Source organism: Salmo trutta, chromosome 38 (genome assembly GCF_901001165.1).
Source record: "Salmo trutta chromosome 38, fSalTru1.1, whole genome shotgun sequence".
Lineage (NCBI taxonomy): Eukaryota > Metazoa > Chordata > Actinopteri > Salmoniformes > Salmonidae > Salmo > Salmo trutta.
The window spans coordinates 30,635,447-30,654,229 of record NC_042994.1 but is presented as its reverse complement, the minus strand read 5'-3'; the positions used below and the strand labels follow the sequence as shown (position 1 = coordinate 30,654,229).

At 40.1% G+C, this 18,783-nt stretch overlaps 1 protein-coding gene and 1 long non-coding RNA gene across 2 annotated transcripts; both read left to right on the top strand.

The window, feature by feature from the left end:
• Positions 1–597: 597 nt before the first annotated feature.
• On the top strand, positions 598–1,097 carry LOC115177721 (uncharacterized). The gene is made up of 2 exons (XR_003872468.1): positions 598–630; positions 766–1,097. It is a non-coding gene; the product is annotated as an uncharacterized LOC115177721 (long non-coding RNA).
• Positions 1,098–2,133: 1,036 nt separating this feature from the next.
• LOC115178589 (zinc finger protein 239-like) lies at positions 2,134–6,588 on the top strand. The gene is made up of 3 exons (XM_029739844.1): positions 2,134–2,197; positions 4,162–4,197; positions 5,091–6,588. The coding sequence occupies exons 1-3, from the start codon at positions 2,134–2,136 to the stop codon at positions 5,852–5,854; spliced, it is 864 nt and encodes a 287-aa protein (XP_029595704.1). The 3' UTR covers positions 5,855–6,588.
• Positions 6,589–18,783: the final 12,195 nt, after the last annotated feature.

Below are 18,783 nucleotides of genomic sequence, written 5' to 3'. Positions count from 1 at the left end.
ATTTCAATAAAGGTGAAGAAGGAAGACGTTTTGGGGGTGAAAGAGGAAGAGACAGAATATCAGATTACCACCAGTGAGTATCGTCTTAAAAACAGGGGTACAAACTATGCAGTTGTTGAACTAATGTGGGGTTTTAAAGGGGCATTCTACTGAAGTTCTACACTTGAATATGTTTCGTACTCTAGAAATTGTTAAATGTTCAATCCGCCATTGGTACATATATTTTGGGGACTTTTAAATTATATTTATTGAATTCTCCATGTGGTCTACATTAAAGTTCCCCATCTAATATAAGTCTTTTCAAATTCAATATTGGTACATATTTTCTACTTAAAATATCAAAGGGACGCAATAGCCAACCCAATTTGTTGAACAACCCTTTTACATTTGCATCACAAACAATATTTTAGGAAATCATGATGAAGTGGCCATTTTAGGCCCTTTTTAGACATATTAATGCCTCTTGTAAGACCCTATGATTGCAATAGAAGATCATAACTTTACAATCGGCTTGATGTTCTCATTCACACAGGAGAGAGACATGACTATCGTGGATCCTCTGGGGAGCCTCAACAACATCCTGATGCTGACGAGACAGAGAAGAGTCTCTCCAGATCATTACACCAGATGGTACAGCTTGGTCTGGTCTAGCATACAGCTTGCTCTATCTGGGTCTGGGCTGGGTTTCTGTAAAGCACTTTATGACAACAGTGACATCAGCATCCATAATGATATGTGTGTGTGTCCCCTCTTTATGGTTACCAGGACAACGTTAGCCCTTCCTCCCTCCTGGAGTCCCTGTGTCGTGCCTCTCCTGGTAGCGCCTTACTGCTGGGTATGAAGAGGTTGTCTGTACTGCTGGTGGACTGCAGGAAAACAACGGGGCTGAGTGGAACTGTGAGAGGAGGAGAAGAGAAGAAAGGATCAGATTTGACACATCAAAGTAAGTGCTGTAGTTTAGTTTGAACAAATACAATAGATCTGCCCACTGGTATCTGTTACCAGGACAACCAGCAGAGTTCTGTTAGTTGACATGAAGATAGACTGGTGGATATGGATGTTATGAATATCATAACACTGAAAAAGGATTTTGCCAATGAAAAGAGAGAAACCAATAGACCATATGAAACCTTGATGAAAGGTAGATTTAGAGAGAAAGTTTCAAGATGATCCAATGTAAGGTGAATGTTTTCCTAAAAACATTATGGATGTTACATTGCCTGTCCCAGTCAACCCCCCCTATCTTTACAAGACTCTAGAACTAAACTCCAGACACTTCAATGTGGTCTGTATAGCTTCATTAACATCTGATCTACACAACTTGTTAAAAATGGCAAATATATATTTTAAAACAATTTCTGTAAGCCTTTTCTAAAAGCTTTGAAATTTGATTGAATGATAAGCATAATTTTTTTTTGGGGGGGGGGGGCGACTCCAACATATAGACCTTACAGAACATGGTTTCATTTGGAAATGACTAACTTTATTAATTTCATGTGTAACTGACGCCAGTGTGCTGCTAACAGTTTAGTTTCCTCCACTGTCCCCATACTGGACTCAAACTAGTGATCCTCTGCTTCTCAACATGCGTGACCGCCCTCCTTGATAATTAACTCTATTCAGAGTTCTAGAGCCACACACTCACTATAGCACAATAAGTGGTGTGTATTTAACAGATGGTGAGATCAGAAACATCAGTCCCTTTGTTTGCTCTGTTTTTGAGCTACTCTGCTTTCTGACAAGGGAAAGCCTTTTCAACTATAAATGTGTATTTGGCTGCCATTTAGGCTGCAACAACAATACAGTGGGGGAACACCCCCTGATCCGTTGTTTTATGAAGGGTCACCTACGCCCAGTACCCAAACAGCTAGTCCCATCTTGGGATTTTTATGTTTTGCTTGAGGCCATTTCCGCTGTTGGAGCCGCTGGAAAGAATAGAAATTAGATTTATCTTGTTTAAAACCGCTTTACTTTAGCCATTACATCCGTATAATGAGTTCCACCCCCAAACCTTCATGAGTTTCTATAGTAGCAAGGATCTGACACCTCCGGAGGGCTTGATGGCTCAATCCACCAGAGGTATGGCTACATCATAGGCGTTGTTCAAAGGCATCTCTGTTCAAGAGATCTGTAATGCAGCATGTTGTGGTGATGTACCTTCATGAGGTTCTACTGACTGGACATCACTACACATACGGTGAGTAGAGTGGGGACCTCTGAGGGATGATCCTGTCTTGGCATCAGAGAGTATATGAGCTCTATGGCAGACCTCTGAGGGATGATCCTGTCTAGACTTGGCATCAGAGAGTATATGAGCTCTATGGCAGACCTCTGAGGGATGATCCTGTCTAGACTTGGCATCAGAGAGTATATGAGCTCTATGGCAGACCTCTGAGGGATGATCCTGTCTAGACTTGGCATCAGAGAGTATATGAGCTCTATGGCAGACCTCTGAGGGATGATCCTGTCTAGACTTGGCATCAGAGAGTATATGAGCTCTATGGCAGACCTCTGAGGGATGATCCTGTCTAGACTTGGCATCAGAGAGTATATGAGCTCTATGGTAGTTGACTATATCCCCAAAGTGAAAGACTAACGAGTCATTAAAATAGAACTGAAGGTTACCTAACGGATCCCTAATTCTATGACATTCACCAGGTTACCTTACAGAACCCTGATTCTATGATATTCACCAGGTTACCTAACAGAACCCTGATTCTATGATATTCACCAGGTTACCTAACAGAACCCTGATTCTATGATATTCACCAGGTTACCAATCAGAACCCTGATTTTATGATATTCACCAGGTTGCCTAACAGAACCCTGATTCTGTGATATTCACCAGGTTACCTAACAGAACCCTGATTCTGTGATATTCACCAGGTTACCTAACAGAACCCTGATTCTGTGATATTCACCAGGTTACCTAACAGAACCCTGATTCTATGATATTCACCAGGTTACCTAACAGAACCCTGATTCTGTGATATTCACCAGGTTACCTAACAGAACCCCGATTCTATGATATTCACCAGGTTACCTAACAGAACCCTGATTCTATGATATTCACCAGGTTACCTAACAGAACCCTGATTCTGTGATATTCACCAGGTTACCTAACAGAACCCTGATTCTGTGATATTCACCAGGTTACCTAACAGAACCCTGATTCTGTGATATTCACCAGGTTACCTAACAGAACCCTGATTCTGTGATATTCACCAGGTTACCTAACAGAACCCTGATTCTGTGATATTCACCAGGTTACCTAACAGAACCCTGATTCTATGATATTCACCAGGTTACCTAACAGAACCCTGATTCTATGATATTCACCAGGTTACCTAAAAGAACCCTGATTCTATGATGTTCACCAGGTTACCTAACAGAACCCTGATTCTATGATATTCACCAGGTTACCTTTCACACATGGAAGATGGGAGCAACTACGTCCCTTATAAGGGAAGTGGCGTGGTCTGCTATTGGCCGTTGCTCGATTGACGTTGTTTGACTGGATCTCCCTAGACTCCACCACTAACGAGGCTTATAATATCATAGAACCGGGGTTATGTTAGGTAACCTTAAGCTACATTTTTATTTATTTATTTTTATTTCACCTTTATTTAACCAGGTAGGCAAGTTGAGAACAAGTTCTCATTTACAACTGTGACCTGGCCAAGATAAAGCAAAGCAGTTCGACAACATACAACACAGAGTTACACATGGAGTAAAACAAATATACACTCAATAATACAGTAGAAAAATAAGTCTATGTACAATGTGAGCAAATGAGGTGAGATAAGGGAGGTAAAGGCAAAAAAGGCGGCAAAGTAAATAAAGTATAGCAAGTAAAACACTGGAATGGTAGATTTATAATTTGAAGAAAGTTCAAAGTTAAAATATAAATAATATGGTGCAAAGGAGCAAAATAATAAATAAAATAAATAAATACAGTAGGGGAAGAGGTAGTAGTTTGGGCTAAATTATAGATGGGCTATGTACAGTTGCAGTGATCTGTGAGCTGCTCTGACAGCTGGTGCTTAAAGCTAGTGAGGGAGATGTGTTTCCAGTTTCAGAGATTTTTGTAGTTCGTTCCAGTCATTGGCAGCAGAGAACTGGAAGGAGAGACGACCAAAGGAGGAGTTGGCTTTAGGGGTGACCAGAGAGGTATACCTGCTGGAGCGCGTGCTACAGGTGGGTGCTGCTATGGTGACCAGTGAGCGGAGATAAGGGGGGACTTTACCTAGCAGGGTCTTGTAGATGACCTGGAGCCAATGTGTTTGGCGACGATTATGAAGCGAAGGCCAGCCAACGAGAGCGTACAGGTCGCAGTGGTGGGTAGTATATGGGGCTTTGGTGACAAAATGGATAGCACTGTGATAGACTGCATCCAGCTTGTTGAGTAGGGTATTGGAGGCTATTTTGTAAATGACATCGCCGAAGTCGAGGATTGGTAGGATGGTCAGTTTTACGAGGGTATGTTTGGCAGCATGAGTGAAGGATGCTTTGTTGCGAAATAGGAAGCCAATTCTAGATTTAACTTTGGATTGGAGATGATTGATGTGAGTCTGGAAGGAGAGTTTACAGTCTAACCAGACACCTAGGTATTTGTAATTGTCCACAAATTCTAAGTCAGAACCGTCCAGAGAAGTGATGCTGGACAGGCGGGCAGGTGCAGGCAGCGATCGGTTGAAGAGCATGCATTTAGTTTTACTTGTATTTAGGAGCAGTTGGAGACCACGGAAGGAGAGTTGTATGGCATTGAAGCTCGTCTGGAGGGTTGTTAACACAGTTTCCAAAGAAGGGCCAGAAGTATACAGAACGGTGTCGTCTGCGTAGAGGTGGATCAGAGATTCACCAGCAGCACATGTCCTACTATGCTAATTTCTCTGTAATAAACGGCCCATAACTTTAACACTAGCAGAGATCCTGAAACTGATATACCCTTAAAGTATATTATGTTCAACTATTTAAAAATAATATAAACATTTGTTTTCAATATTCATGTTTATATTTTTCAATATTCAAGTAGTAAAAAAAACTAAGGTTTTCGACTTCCACACAATAATTAACACTGTCTTTGGCAGGAGGAAAACCAAACTTGGAGGACCCAAAGACATCCAAACCAACAAGACGACACTTCTGCTCCCAGATTGGAAAGAGTTTTACCAAGTTAGGAAGCCTGAAAAGACATAAGCAGACACACACAGGAGCGAAGCCACACCATTGCTCCCAGTGTGGAAAGAGTTTCAAATTGTTACGAACCCTTAAAGGTCATGAGCGAATACACACAGGGGAGAAGCCATACCATTGCACCCAGTGTGCAAAGCGTTTTACCCATTTAGGAAGCCTGAAAGCTCATGAGCGAATACACACAGGGGAGAAGCCTTACCGCTGCTCCAAGTGTGGAAAGAGTTTTACCCAGTCAGGAAACCTGAAAGCTCATGAGCGAATACACACAGGGGAGAAATCTTACAAATGCTTAGATTGTGGAAAGATATATTACTCATCACAATCACTTAATAGTCATGTGAGAATCCACACAGGGGAGAAGCCTTACCACTGCTCCCAGTGCGCAAAGCTTTTTACCCATTTACGATGCCTGAAAGTTCATGAGCGAATTCACACAGGGGAGAAGCCTTACTGCTGCTCCCAGTGTGGAAAGCGTTTTACCCAGTTAGGAAACCTGAAAGCTCATGAGCGAATACACACCGGGGAGAAGCCCTACCACTGCTCCCACTGTGGAAAGAGATTTAACCATTCAGGAAAGCTGAAAGAACACATGAAACTGCACACAGGTGAGAAGTCTTACAAATGCAAGTCCAATATGAATGTTCAATACACACAATAGGTTGATCAGTAGCCAGCTAGCTAGATGTACAGTCCAATATGAATATTCCATACACACAATAAGTTGATCGGTAGCCAGTTAGCTGCTAAGTCTTAACACCGCTAGCTATCACAGCTAGCTATCAACAAAGTCAAAATGCACTCCAGAAATGGTGGTAAAGCCATACCGTATAAAAAACTCAAGACAGATGTGATGGAAACAGGTTTTCAGAAGACTGAGGTGGGTTTTCCTCAAACCTTTTACCTGGGCTTTGCTCCTTTCATATTTATTTTGATCCTGACAAACTCCCCAATCCCTGCCAGTGACAAGCATTCCCATAACATGATGCTGCCACCACAATACTTATTGTGTGGTTTATCTCCAGGTCATCAGACGGTTAAATAGTCACCTCTAGCCGGCCTCCGCCCAGCACCCTGCCCTGAACTTTAGTCACTGTTACTAGCCGTCTACCACCCAGTACTCCACCCTGTATTCTAGTCCAGGCTCATCCTATATAACTACTGCTGTACATACCTTTTCTATTCTCATAAGGTCCATAATGTCTTTACACACCATCATGTACATTGTAAACAAACTATATATTTATATTCCAGACTCTGGCATTGCTCGTTCTACAATTTCTATATTTCTAAATCTTTAAAAGGAATCGTATGGATTTACATGGATTTTTTTGTATAGTTAGTTAGGGACAGACGTTCCAGACGTTCACCAATATCCAATGGTATAGAGTGGCGTGAAATACAAATACCTCAAAAATGCTATAACTTCAATTTCTCAAACATATGACTATTTTACTCCATTTTAAAGACAAGACTCCTTCATCTAACCACATTGTCCGATTTCAAAAAGGCTTTACAACGAAAGCAAAACATTAGATTATGTCAGCAGAGTACCCTGCCAAAATAATCACACAGCCATTTTCAAAGCAAGCATATATGTCACAAAAACCAAAACCACAGCTAAATGCAGCACTAACCTTTGATGATCTTCATCAGATGACACTCCTAGGACATTGTTATACAATAATGCATGTTTTGTTCAATCAACTTCATATTTATATCAAAAAACAGCTTTTTACATTAGCATGTGATGTTCAGAAAATAGCTTTTCGGTGAAAGCACATTTTGCAATATTCTGAGTACATAGCCCGGCCATCACGGCTAGCTAATTTGACACCCACCAAGTTTGGCCCTCACCAAACTCAGCTTTACTATAAGAAAAATTGGATTACCTTTGCTGTTCTTCGTCAAAATGCACTCCCAGGACTTCTACTTCAACAACAAATGTTGTTTTGGTTCGAAATAATCCATAGTTATATCCAAATAGCTCCGTTTTGTTCGTGCGTTCAAGTCACTATCCGAAGGGTGACGCGCCGGCGCATTTCGTGACAAAACATTTCCAAATACTCCATTACCGTACTTCGAAGCATGTCAAACACTGTTTAAAATACATTTTTATGCTGTTTTTCTCGTAAAATAGCGATAATATTCCAACCGGGCGACGTTGTGTTCATTCAAACACTGAAAGAAAAAAATGTAGTCGTCTCGTGCACGCGCACTCCAGTGTCATTGTTCTCAGACGGACCACTCAGAAAAACCCCTGCTGTTTTTCGCCCAGAAACTGCAGAGCTCTCATTCCACTTTCTGGCGCCTTCCTAGAGCCAATGGAAGCCTTAGAAAATGTCACGTTACAGCAGAGATGCTGTATTTTTGATAGAGATGCCCTAGAAGGAGAACAAATTGTCAGACAGGGCACTTCCTGTATAGAATCTTCTCAGGTTTTGGCCTGCCATATGAGTTCTGTTATACTCACAGAGACCATTCAAACAGTTTTGGAAACTTTAGAGTGTTTTCTATCCAAATCTACGAATTATATGCATATTCTAGTTTCTGGGCAGGAGTAGTAACCAGATTAAATTGGGTATGTTTTTTATCCGGCCGTGAAAATACTGCCCCCTATCCCAAACAGGATATTACTGCACTGTTTCACTACACCTACGATAACATTGTAGAAATGTGTATGAGACCAATAACATTTGATTTGATCTGGTCAGAGGTGTGCAGACAACAGACGGTGGTAGAGGTGTTTATGGTGGAGAGGACTGTGGACTCAGTGGAGGACATCCCAGCCACTTGGCAGTGTTGACACTGTTACTTCCTACCTGACTGGTAATAGGACTTCACTGCTACTTCCTACCTGACTGGTAATAGGACTTCACTGCTACTTCCTACCTGACTGGTAATAGGACTCACTGCTACTTCCTATCTGACTGGTAATAGGACTTCACTGCTACTTCCTATCTGACTGGTAATAGGACTTCACTGCTACTTCCTATCTGACTGGTAATAGGACTTCACTGCTACTTCCTACCTGACTGGTAATAGGACTTCACTGCTATTTCATAGTTTTGATGTCTTCATCTATTATTCTACAATGTAGAAAATAAGAAAAAGAAAGAAAAATCCTTGAATGAGTAGGTGTGTCCAAACTTTTGACTGGTTCTGTATACTTATGCTACTGTCACATAACAAAATACAATGTCAGTGTCAGTATATGAATCCTTAGATGCTGTGGGAATGTGTTATATTGTGTACATGTTCCCCTTGTAGATATTCCTTAACATCTTAGATACTAGTACATTAGTAGTACATAACAGTGTAATAGTTTAGTACTAGAGTACGGTCCTGTCTTGACAGCCTCGTTTGAAACGGAAAAGTTTGTTTATTGTCAGAACCAGCCTTCTGGACGTGTAGTATATAAAATATCAGGGAGTCCTTGATTCACCAAAGGTTCTTGTTTTCTACAGTTTGACATAAACAGTATTTCTCTCCTGTCTAAAAACATACTTTTGGATTATAAACATGTCAATAAAAAAAGATTACTAAAGTAGCCAATGTATCTTGTCATGTCATATACATCATAACCCAAGGGTGGTCAAAATTGTTGTTCAAATGTTGCATATTAAATCTTTAGTACCTAGGCATTGGGTTATATGTTAGAATGTCTAATAAACAACTATATTGTATACATTAACAATATTGTTTTGTCATAATAAACTGTTACCTACATCTGTATGTAGATGATACAGTTGTGTACTATATTGCCCACCCTGCTGATCAGGCTCTATCTGAACTACAGTAAACATATTTACCACGTATTACTTGTTACAGAAGACTACTGTTGCACATTGAATAGACATTCATCAATGTTACACCTCCTTGATGTGATGGTTTTCTATGTCTGTACATAACACTGAAAAAAGGATTCTGCCAATGAACAGAGAGAAACCAATAGACCATATAAAACCTTGATGAAAGTTAGCTTTAGAGAGAAAGTTTCAAGATGATCTGATGTAAGGTTCATGTTTTACAAAAACATTTTCCTAAAAACATTATGGATGTTACATTGCCTGTCCCAGTCAACCCCCCCTATCTTTACAAGACTCTAGAACAGGCAGACAAAACTCAAGACACTTCAAATTTGTATGTATTGCTTCATTAACATATTATCTACATTTATATTATTCTACACTACTGGTCAAAAGTTTTAGAACAGTTCTCAGCTTATGTGGGAACTCCTACAAGACTGTTGGAAAAGCATTCCAGGTGAAGCTGGTTGAGATTACTACATGATTCTATATGTTTTTTAATAGTTTTGATGTCTTCACAATTATTCTACATTGTAGAAAATAGTAAAAATGAAGAAAAACCCTTGAATGAGTAGGTGAGTCCAAACTCTTGACTGCCACTGTACATGAAATTCCCTGGCAACAGCTCCTGTGGACCTTCCTGCAGGCAACATGCCAATTGCACGCTCCCTCTGAGACATCTGTGGCATTGTTGTGTGACAAACTGCACATTTTAGAGTGGCCTTTTATTGTCCCCAGCACAAGGTACACCTGTGTAATAATCAAGCTGTTCAATCAGCTTCTTGATATGCCACACCTGTCAGGTGGATGGATTATCTTGGCAAAGAATAAATGTTCACTAACAGGGATGTAAAAAATTCTGCAATCTTTTTTTTCAGCTCATGGAACATCGAACGCTTTACATGTTGAGTTTATATTTTTGTTTATTGTAGTTACTATCAGTTTTAGGAACATCTACCCAAAATATTTCACCTTATTTTTTACTTTACCCAAAATATGACATCAGCGATAGTCAAAATGTTGAAAACCTGTGAACGTCTAAATAAGAAATTGGTCCATTTAAACAGCATGTGTTGAACCCTTTCAACAACGGGGAGATTTTACTGATGTGCTTTGTGTCTTAGACGTAAAAATGCGTTTTGGATTTCCACTTAAAATTACTTCTTTACTTATTTTATGTTTAAGGAAGAGTGTAGGTCACATTCTGTATCATACAGCTATGAAAGTTATATATTTAGAACCACCTGCTCGATTGGAATCTAGCGACGTCTGTGTCTTCAGTGTCCTAGAACTGTTTAGTTTTTTTGTGTTCTAACTTGTAAAACAGAATGAATAAAATAAGTAATGTAAACATATCAGTAATTACCAGGAAACTCTACAACATTTGTTTTAAAATCACACCAAGATAGTTAAAACTGGCCTCAAGATATTGAGGGATCTGATTAGGATTTACCCTCGTAGCAAGGCCATTTTGTCATGTGGAGGTTTCATTCGGGTCTCAGACTCAGAGGAACCAGAGCCAGGTACGTCCAAACCAACAAGAAGACACCAGTGTTCCCACTGTGGAAAGGCTTGTAACCACTTTTGGGAGCTGAAACGACATGAGAGAATACGCACAGGGGAGAAGCCATACCACTGCTCCCAGTGTGGAAGGAGTTTAAGCCAGAAAGGAAACCTGAAGCAACACGAGAGAATACACACAGGGGAGAAGCCTTACCACTGCTCTCAGCGTGGAAAGAGTTTTTAACCTGTTAGGGTACCTGAAACGACATGAGAGATTACACACGGGAGAAGCCTTACCATTGTTCCCAGTGTGGACACGGTTGTAACCTCTTATGGGAGCTGAAACAACATGAGAGAATACACACAGGGGAGGAGCCTTACCATTGCTCCCAGTGTGGCAAGAGTTTTAACCTCTTATGGGAGCTGAAACAACATGAGAGAATACACACAGGGGAGAAGCCTTACCACTGCTCCCAGTGCGGCAAGAGTTTTAACCAGAAAGGACACCTGAACCAACACGAGAAAATACACACAGGGGAGAAGCCTTACCACTGCTCCCAGTGTGGAAAGCGATTTACAATGTTTGGGACTCTGAAAATACATGAGAGAATACACACAGGGGAGAAAGACTTACATGCTCCCAGTGTGCAAAGCTTTTGCCCAGGCTTACAAAAGCTCAGACTGTGGGAAAACATATTACTCATCACAGTCACTTAAACGTCATTAGACAATCCACACAGGAGAGAGAATAATTACTTATCCTAGTGTGTAAATTGATATTTCACATCACATTGACTTAAAATTCATCAGAGAACATACACAGTGCTCCCGTTGTTTTATATTGTTGACCAATAATGTGTTTACCTGTTTATACCATATGAAATTGAATTGTATGAAGAATACTCAAACATATATTTGTATGTTTCTATTAGAAAACATGAATTGAATATTGAGTCTCAGTTTGAATATAAAGTAGATCAGAACCCATGTGTTTAAATGGTCAATTTTTAAACTCTGACTGTGTGTTTATCTGGGTGTGTCATTCCTCCAGCACTACAGATAATCAAGTGATATTTGGACGTGATGCATTTGCTCCATTGTTGACATTTGCATTGTTGGCCCAGTTGGTAGAGCATGGTGTTTTCAACGCCAGCATGGTGTGTGCAACGCCAGGGTTGTGGGTTCGATTCCCACGGGGGGCCAGTACAAAAAAAATGCATGAAATGAAAATGAAATATATGTATTCACTAATGTAAGTCGCTCTGGATAAGAGCGTCTGCCAAATGACTAAAATGTAAAAAATGTAAATGTATATCATCAAAGTTCTTACAAGTCAACTTACACACAGCTCGGACACACACTTATCCCACCAGACATGCCACCAGGGGTCTTTTCACAATCCCCAAATCCAGAACAAATTCAAGAAAGCGTACAGTATTATATAGAGCCCTTATTGCATGGAACTTCCTTCCATCTCATATTGCTCAAATAAACAGCAAACCTGGTTTCAAAAAACAGATAAAGCAACACCTCACGGCACAACCCCTCTCCCCTATTTGACCTAGGTAGTTTGTGTGTATGCATTGATATGTAGGCTACGTGTGCCTTTTACAAAATGTATGTAGTTCTATCCTTGAGCTGTTCTTGTCTATTGATGTTCTGTATTTTGTGTCATGTTTTGTGTGGACCCCAGGAAGAGTAGCTGCTGCTTTTGCAACAGTTAATGGGGATCCTTATAAAATACCAAACTCTGTTATTCTCTGTGAGCTCAGAAATAGATAATCTTGGTTTGACTTGGACTCCAGCAGATCCTTATTTTATAATATCCACCACAACTCAACCACAGATTGCTGTTTCATGATTGTCTCAATGAAGAGTTCCTCATTCCACTTTCCTGGGGGCATTTACAAGCTTCCTACTGGTTGAATAAACGCTGTTTCCACGTCAAATTAAAAAACATCTTTAACATTGATGAACCTTCACTATCTTCATCCCTAAACTAGTAACATTTACTATTGTCTATTGTTATTCTCAGTAACCTTCCTGATCTTATGAAATCCTCGCTAAATACAATGTTCCCACCAGTTTTCATGTCTTTAGTTATGCAAACATTTGTTTATTCCATTATATTTCTCATTAAGATTAATGTTGTTTTAATTCTAAATGGGTCACGCATTGCTTTGGTCATGTGTTCTCTTATGGGTCAATGATTTTACTTAGAATATAGCAATGATGCTCTCTCCTCATTCACTTACAGTGCCTTTGGAAAGTATTCAGACCCCTTGACTTTTTTCACATTTTGTTACGTTACATCTTATTCTAAAATTGATTAAATTAAACAATTTCTTCAGCAATCTACACACAATACCCCATAATGACAAAGCGGAAACAAGCTTTTTATACATTTTTGCAAATGTATTAAACTCAAAAAAATGATTTACATAAGTATTCAGACCCTTTGCTATGAGACTCGAAATTGAGCTCAGCTGCATCCTGTTTCCATTGATCATCCTTGAGATATTTCTACAACTTGATTGGAGTCCACCTGTGGTAAATTCAATTGATTGGACATGATTTGGAAAGGCACACACCTGTCTATATAAGGTCTCACAGTTGACAGTGCATGTCAGAGCAAAAACCTAGGCATGAGGTTGAAGGAATTGTCCGTAGAGCTTCGAGACATGATTGTGTTGAGGCACAGATCTGGGGAAGGGTACCCAAACATTTCTGCAGCATTGAAGGCCCCTATTTTTGCCCCCTGCAGTAAAAGGTTATTCATGGGGTAAAATGATCTGTTTACGTCATTAGTAAAGGGCACATCGTTAACAATACAATTATCTTCTTTTTTTTGTGGTCTATATCCTCTCATTCATTTATTCCTTCATCAATAGAAAACAACCTCTTGACCATTAAATCTGATCTGTTTAGGTCGTCAGTAAAGGAAGCATAGTTAAAGAGTACAATAAACCTTTCAAAGAGGATGGTGTGAGGCCTCTGGGGCTTTTTTGGGGGGGTTGACTGAGACATCCCTCGGACACTCTTTTATGGGGGGTAAAATGTATCTGTTTAGGTCATCAGTAAAGGGGACATCTTAAAAATTACAATGACCCTTTCAAAGACTGAGACATCCCCCGGACATCTCCCCTTTAACTATTTTTAAAAGGGTAAAAATGATCTGTTTAGGTTGTTAGTAAAACAGATGTTTTGAAAGACACCTGGGGGTCCAGGTTGTTAGTTGTTTTGTGTACATATTGTTCCCCTGTGTGCAAGGGCCCCCCGAGATTCACAACTTCTTCACCCTTAACATTCCCAGTCAAGGGGGAGAGAGAGGGAGAGAGATAGAGAGAGATAAATTACCCTTTCAAAGACTGAGACATCCTACCAAGAAAAGACTTCCCAGGACAGTTGATCAACAAAATAAATCAACAGATCACTGTGGACTGTGCCTCACTGCTCAACGTCAGAACAGCTCACATCCCCACTCTGACATGTCAACACTTATACGATAATGTACATCTGGATCAGGACAGTATCAGAACCTTTGCCAAGGACCTAAAAAATGCATCACTTGGCAGGGACCCACACACCCATCACCCCAGCAACAGAGGTCCCCAGCCCCACATTCTGAAACAACAGTACCTCCACCATCCCCAGGAGAGAAGAGCCAGACACGGCTTATTACAGCACAGCTCTACTAGACCAGGCCCATCACAACACAGATTTACCAGACCAGACCCGCCTCAGGACAGCACGATTAGACCAGGCCCATCACAACACAGATTTACCAGACCAGACCCGCCTCAGGACAGCACGACTAGACCCGTCCCATCACAACACAGCTCTACTAGACCTGGCCCATCACAACACAGCTCTACTAGACCAGGCCCATCACAACACAGCTCTACTAGACCAGGCCCATCACAACACAGCTCTACTGGACCTGGCCCATCACAACGCAGCTCTGATCACTACTCCAGGGTCGGACAGAACACTGTCCTTCAGAGAAGTACACCACGTGATGCAGTCCACACCATGTATCATTCAGATCATCAGCCTACATATGCTGAGGTAACCTCTGGCAAAAGACACCTAGAACAATCAGAGATTGGAGAGGTGCACCAACTACTCCAACTAATATGCAGACTACTGAGCTAGACAGACCCTTTAATTCACACACACACACACACACACACACACACACACACACACACACACACACACACACACACACACACACACACACACACACACACACACACACACACACACACACACACACACACACACACACACACACACAGGGTTGCAGATTGCATTGCACTTATTTTTCATGCAATCTTATTCCATTCTTATTCATTTGTTTACAACTATTCTTAATTTTATTGGCACCGGTATTATAGTAATGTATGTATGTATGTATGTATGTATGTATGTATGTATGTATGTATGTATGTATGTATGTATGTATATTATTATTATTATTTTTTTTTTTCAATGTACTTTACTCAAACCAGTGAATATCACTTATTATAAATGAGATCATTAACTATCAGCTCTTGGAATATCCAGGGACTATACTCTTCACATTTTGGTTATAAAACAACAAATCCAGAATTGATTAAAAACATCAAGGGACAGGACATCATAATCCTACTGGAAACATGGTGTCGTGGAGACATAGATACTCAGTGTCCCTCAGGCTATAGAGAAAGTTTACTACCATCAATCAAACATAAACATGTTAAACTGGGCCGAGACTCAGGTGGAATCATCATTTGGCATAAGCAGGACTTAGCACTGAATGAAATGAAAAAAGGTACCAGTCACATTTGGCTAAAACTTAACAAAGGTACAATCTACTGTGACAATGATGTATACATATGTGCAGCTTATGCTCCTCCTTCAGATTCACCATATTATGATGATCAGTTTTTCGACAATCTCCACACAGAAATCATTACATTTCAGGCAGAGGGTAAAGTGCTTCTTTGTGGAGATTTCAATGCAAGAACAGGTTCTGAGCCTGACTACACTGATGAGGGAGGTAACCACCACATATGTGGACACCCCTCCTTGTACAGTAGCCCTATTATAAATAATAGAAACAGTCCTGACCAAATACTGAACAAAAATGGGAAGGAGTTAGTGAATCTCTGTCGAGCCTTAGGCCTATACATGCTTAATGGCAGAATCAGAGGGGACTCTTTAGGTCGGTTTACTTACTGCTCAGCTCTTGGGACAAGTGTAGTCGATTATGCCATCACTGACATTGACCCCTCCTCCATTAGTGCATTCACTGTCAGACCACAGACAGATCAACGTGTTTCTGGAGAAATTAACCGGCAATACTCATTCAAGAAAACAGCCCAATAAACTCTACAACATAAACCAATCGTACAGATGGGCTCCAAACAGTGCAGAGAGATTCATTGAAACGTTGAACTCAAATGAAATGATGAACTCTATACAGTTTTTCAATAACTCACAATACCAAAACGATAAAGAGGGTGTCAATTCGGCTACTCAAAACATCAACTGCATATTCCAAAAAGCAGCATCGAAAGCAAATTTGAGAAAACCAAAGAAATGCAACATCAGAAACAAAAAACAAAATGTTTCTGATAAATGGTTTGATAATGAATGTAAAACAATTAGAAAACACCTAATACAAATGTCAAACGAAAAACATAAGCAGCAAAACAACCCAGAGCTACGATATGAATACTTTGAAACTCTGAAACAGTATTAACAAACACTGAAACGCAAGAAATTGAATTATACCAACAAGACACTTGATAAAATTGAAAACGCAATTGACCAAAATCAGTTCTGGGACATGTGGAACAATTTAAGCACAACAAAGCCACAAGAATTAGCCATACAAGATGTAGGAATTTGGAAAACGTGTTTTGATAATCTATACAAAAATATCCCACAAAAAGACTTACAACAGAACCAATTAGAAATGAAAGAAAAATTTAACATCCTTGAATCAGTCATTAAAAACAACCAAAATCCATTAGATTACCCAATAACCCAACAAGAACTAAATGAAAAGCTCAAATCTATTAAATCAAAGAAGGTCTGTGGTCTAGGCAACATCAGAAATGAAATGCTGAAAAGCAGCACACCTGAGTTGCAAAATGCTGTGCTTAAATTGTTCAACATGGTTTTAACTTCTGGCTGCTTCCCTGATGTCTCGAACCAGGGGCTCATCTCCCCTATCCACAAAAGTGGAGACAAATCAGACCCCAATAATTACAGGGGAATTTGCGTAAACAGTAACTTGGGAAAGGTTTTCTGTAGCATTTTGAATTCAAGAATTCAAACCTTTCTTCAAGAAAAAAATGTAATAAGTTGTAACGGCTGTCGGGAGAGAGTAGACCAAGGTGCAGCGGAGTTAGTGTTCATCATGATTTTAATTTAATAAAGAACACTACACAAAATGAGAAAACTGACAGCCATACAGTCCAGTCAGGTGCAAAACACTCAACAGAAACAATTACCCACAAAACCCAAAGGAAAAACATGCTTCTTATGTGTGACTCCCAATCAGCAACAACGAACTTCAGCTGTGCCTGAGTGGGAGCCACACACGGCCCAAAACAAAGAAATACAAAAAACCTAGAAAACGAACATAGAACGACCACCCAATGTAACACCCTGGCCTAACCAAAATAAAGAACAAAAAACCCCTCTCTATGGCCAGGGCGTTACATAAGTAAATGTCAAATTGCCTTTCTCCCTAACCATCGCACTACTGACCATATATACACCTTACACACACTAATTAATAAACACGTCCACCAAAAAAAAGAGGGCAAAATCTTTGCTTGCTTTATTGACTTTAAAAAAGCATTTGATTCTATTTGGCATGAAGGGCTATTCTACAAAATTCTACCAAATGGGCTTGGTGGTAAGGTGTATGACTTAATAAAATGTATGTACACAGAAAATAAATGTGCAATAAAAATCAAAAACCAAAGAACAGAATTATTTTCACAATGTCGAGGTGTGAGACAAGGCTGCAGTTTGAGTCCAAACCTTAACATTTATATCAATGAATTAGCAGACATGTTGGACCATTCTCCAGCCCCAGGACTCACACTATTTGACACAGAGGTGAAATACCTGCTATATGCTGATGACTTGGTACTTCTATCACCAACCAAAGAAGGTCTTCAACAGAACATTAATATTCTAGAGCAATATTGCCATAATTGGGCCCTGGCAGTAAATTTCCAAAAAACGAAAATCATGATTTTCCAAAAGAAAACCAGATGTCAGAAACACAAATATAAATTCACCCTGAACAACACCATCATTGAACACACTAAAAATTACACCTACCTTGGTCTGACCATATCTGCATCGGGAAACTTTAATATGGCAGTGAATGCACTCAAAGAAAAAGCCCGCAGAGCATTGTGTGCAATAAAAATGAAATTATTCAAAATCAACATCCCAATTAGAATTTGGACCAAAATATTTGACAGTGTAATCCTACCAATAGTTCTTTACGGAAGTGAGGTTTGGGGGCCACTCAATAAACTGGACTTTAAAATGTGGGACAAACATCCAATTGAAGCCCTACATGCAGAATTCTGTCGGAAAATCCTACAAGTCCAGAGAAATACACCAACTAATGCATGTAGGGCAGAATTGGGCCGCTTTCCAGTAATAATGAAAATACAGAAAAGATCATTAAAATTTTGGCTACATCTAAATTCAAGTCCAAATTCAAGTTTGCAATTTAAAGCACTCCGAACCCAAGAGCTGAGCCCAGAAATGAGCCCTCTCAGTCAGCTGGTGTTGGACCTCACCAACCAAGCTGACACCAGCACTGTTTCAAAAGAAAGAATTCAAATTAAAAAAATCCTGAACCAATCAAAGGACTCATATTTACAACATTGGAAAAACGAAACAAAATCCCAAAGCCGACTAAATTGCTATCTGACCCTAAACAGAGAATATGAATTGGCTGATTATCTCTACTCTGTCAGAGATACGAAGCAGAGACAGATCCTTACCAAGTACAGGCTGAGTGACCACCTGGCAGAGACAGATCCTTACCAAGTACAGGCTGAGTGACCACCTGGCAGAGACAGATCCTTACCAAGTACAGGCTGAGTGACCACCTGGCAGAGACAGATCCTTACCAAGTACAGGCTGAGTGACCACCTGGCAGAGACAGATCCTTACCAAGTACAGGCTGAGTGACCACCGATTGGCAATAGAAACCGGCAGACATAAAAAGACATGGCTACCCAAAGAGGAG